Below are 2,551 nucleotides of genomic sequence, written 5' to 3'. Positions count from 1 at the left end.
TTAAATTGCAGACTCATTAACGTTTCGAATCGATGTTGCTATAGCAACAAACCCGGAACTAAAAATGATTAATGCTGCTCCAATGATATCATACGTATTTGGTATTTCCTTAAAGAAGATATAGTCTGCCAGATATGCTATAACAATCTGAATATTTACGAGCAATACAACTGTCGTTGGGGGCTCAATTTGTAGACTACGAAAACGACAACAGAAATTACAAATGAACGTCACCACAAGCCCTACTACGAATCCTACAGTAGATGTGTGTAACTCCCAAAGTTGACTTCCAACTGTCAAAGTGAGGACTAGAACCAGGTTGATTATTGTACCAATGAAATTCTCATAAAAGTTTATCACGAACACACTGACGTCATCACCAATTGCTGCTCCCATTACGTACGTAATAGAAAACCCACAACCACAGAGTATGCTGAAAGTGTATCCTAATATCTGATTGGTTATGTCTGACTCAGAAACAGGTGTGTCATCACTTTCACCAAATATAATCGACGGCTGAGCTGTGAAAATAATACCCAATAGGCACAGAACTGTGTTCACGATTTGTACTTTAGTGTACGGTTTTCTAAGGAAAATCCACGCTAAAAGTGGAGTTACTATAGGCATAGCACCCCTGTACAGAGCAGTTACATTGCCTATCGGGAGCAACCCGAGTGCGAGGACTTGAAACGTGTCGGCAATAGTGTACGTCACTCCGATGGATACCAGTAAAATACGTTGTTTGATTGTATCTGCAAGGAGTGCTCTAACGCCATGAACGATAATAACTATCGGTGTTATTATTAACAGACTTCCAGAATACATAAACAATAGAATTTGATATGCTGGCATGTCTATCCTTTCCAAAAATACGGTCAATGTGTTGTTAAATGCAGAAAAGGCGCCCGCCAAAAGCGCCAAGCAGACGCCCTTTGTCGAATGGCAAAGTCTCCATCCTCGTTCTCCATCTTGACTATCTTCTAAGGATTCATTGGTCGTTTTATTGCCAATGAGGTGCTCCTCCTCTGTACCGTGTTTCCCTGCATCAGCCATGTTTCGATGTCTCGTTAGCAAACGTTTAATTTGACAACATGTGTAGTCTAGTTCCTATACAGTATCGTTACGATTTATACCTTCTCCCACACCACAGGCTGGTCATCGAGACTACAACATGTGCAACAAGTGCTTACTAAGAGAGTATATACTCTACCTTCGTATCATTGCCTCGCAAGGTAGTTAAGAAAACATCTAATTTGTGATGTAGCTGGACTCTCCAAAAGCTGGCGTAGAGTTTAATCTTCACTCGATAAATCCCGACTGAACAAAATGTGTAATGTGAAGCTTTCCACTGGACTCATTCAGAGTTGCTAGAAAACAGTAGAGGAAATAATACCCAATAGTGATAACAATGCTCCATAGCTAGACACAGGTAGTATAGTTAAAGGCACAAATGAAATATCTATGTTCGGGAAGACGGATGTAAATCTGTACAGGAAAAGTCACCAGAATATACCCGGATTTCTTGCTGCTCACACCGTAGCTACCACTTGATAATGTTATAAAGGTACAAGCCAGAAAATCTCTCCATTCAAGCTTCGCACCACTGGGTAGTAGAACAGGTAAGCAAACCGTAAGCAAACGTATAAGTACACTGATCCAGTTTAGGACATGTAACTCTATACACATATTTATAGACAAATAAAAAGCTGGCACTGCTGTTTATTTTTAGATAATGACATGACAAATCATATATTGTCGACCTTTGTAAAGACTACTGAACGAAATTGGATGATGACACTATTATTTGATATATAATCAATAATCGGCAATCTGCTAGTGGATAGTGGTGTCTCATCTGTCTTATTTTTAGTATGTGTGTTTGAAATAACTTAAGATAAAAATAAAGATGTCCTTTTTATGGTATACGACACCCAGGTGTTGTGAGTGTGGATTTCAGCTACCTGGCGTCATTTTCTTTCTTCCAGTTTACACTTACTAGAGCAATTGGTAATTAATAAACATGAGATATGCTAATGATTAGCGGAAAAGAAACAGTGGGTACAATGAAATGACCATTGTATAGAATTTAACTTTTTGATGATTCAAATCACAGTGGAGAAAGTAAACATGTTTAACTACACGAAACAGTCTTTATCAACATGAACATGGAGTATAACTCTTGTAGACCAAGCATAGAGCATAAAACAGGTGCAAAGAAAGGACAATGAAACAATTCCATCTTGGTCAATAGAGGACGCTATTCAACTGACGCCATATTGTGAAGGAAATATATCGATAACTCTACTCATGGCAGATATTGTTAACTGTAGCCGCTAAAACGTTGCGATATATAATCAATAATCGGCAATCTGCTAGTGGATAGCAATTGTAGATGGTTTGGGAATTAACGATAATCGGAGATATGAAGTGTCTATGAAAAGAATTGTGTTACACGATGGATCTGGGGAGATCTCTGTGTTTATGTGTTCTTTATGTTATTCACCTCCTGTTTTACATGTGCTTTGCGCAGAGATCGTGACGTCAGTAAGGT

The 2,551-nt window shown here is 38.7% G+C and overlaps 1 protein-coding gene across 1 annotated transcript; it reads right to left on the bottom strand.

Annotated features, from left to right (window-relative positions):
• Positions 1 to 1,053, bottom strand: LOC144439905 (solute carrier family 35 member G2-like). Its single transcript, XM_078129137.1, has one exon. It carries the CDS (start codon positions 1,051 to 1,053, stop codon positions 1 to 3), a length of 1,053 nt encoding a protein of 350 aa, XP_077985263.1.
• Positions 1,054 to 2,551: the final 1,498 nt, after the last annotated feature.

Source organism: Glandiceps talaboti, chromosome 9 (assembly GCF_964340395.1).
Source record: "Glandiceps talaboti chromosome 9, keGlaTala1.1, whole genome shotgun sequence".
Lineage (NCBI taxonomy): Eukaryota > Metazoa > Hemichordata > Enteropneusta > Spengelidae > Glandiceps > Glandiceps talaboti.
Note: the sequence above shows the minus strand (reverse complement) of the source record. Positions and strands in the feature narration are given on the sequence as shown.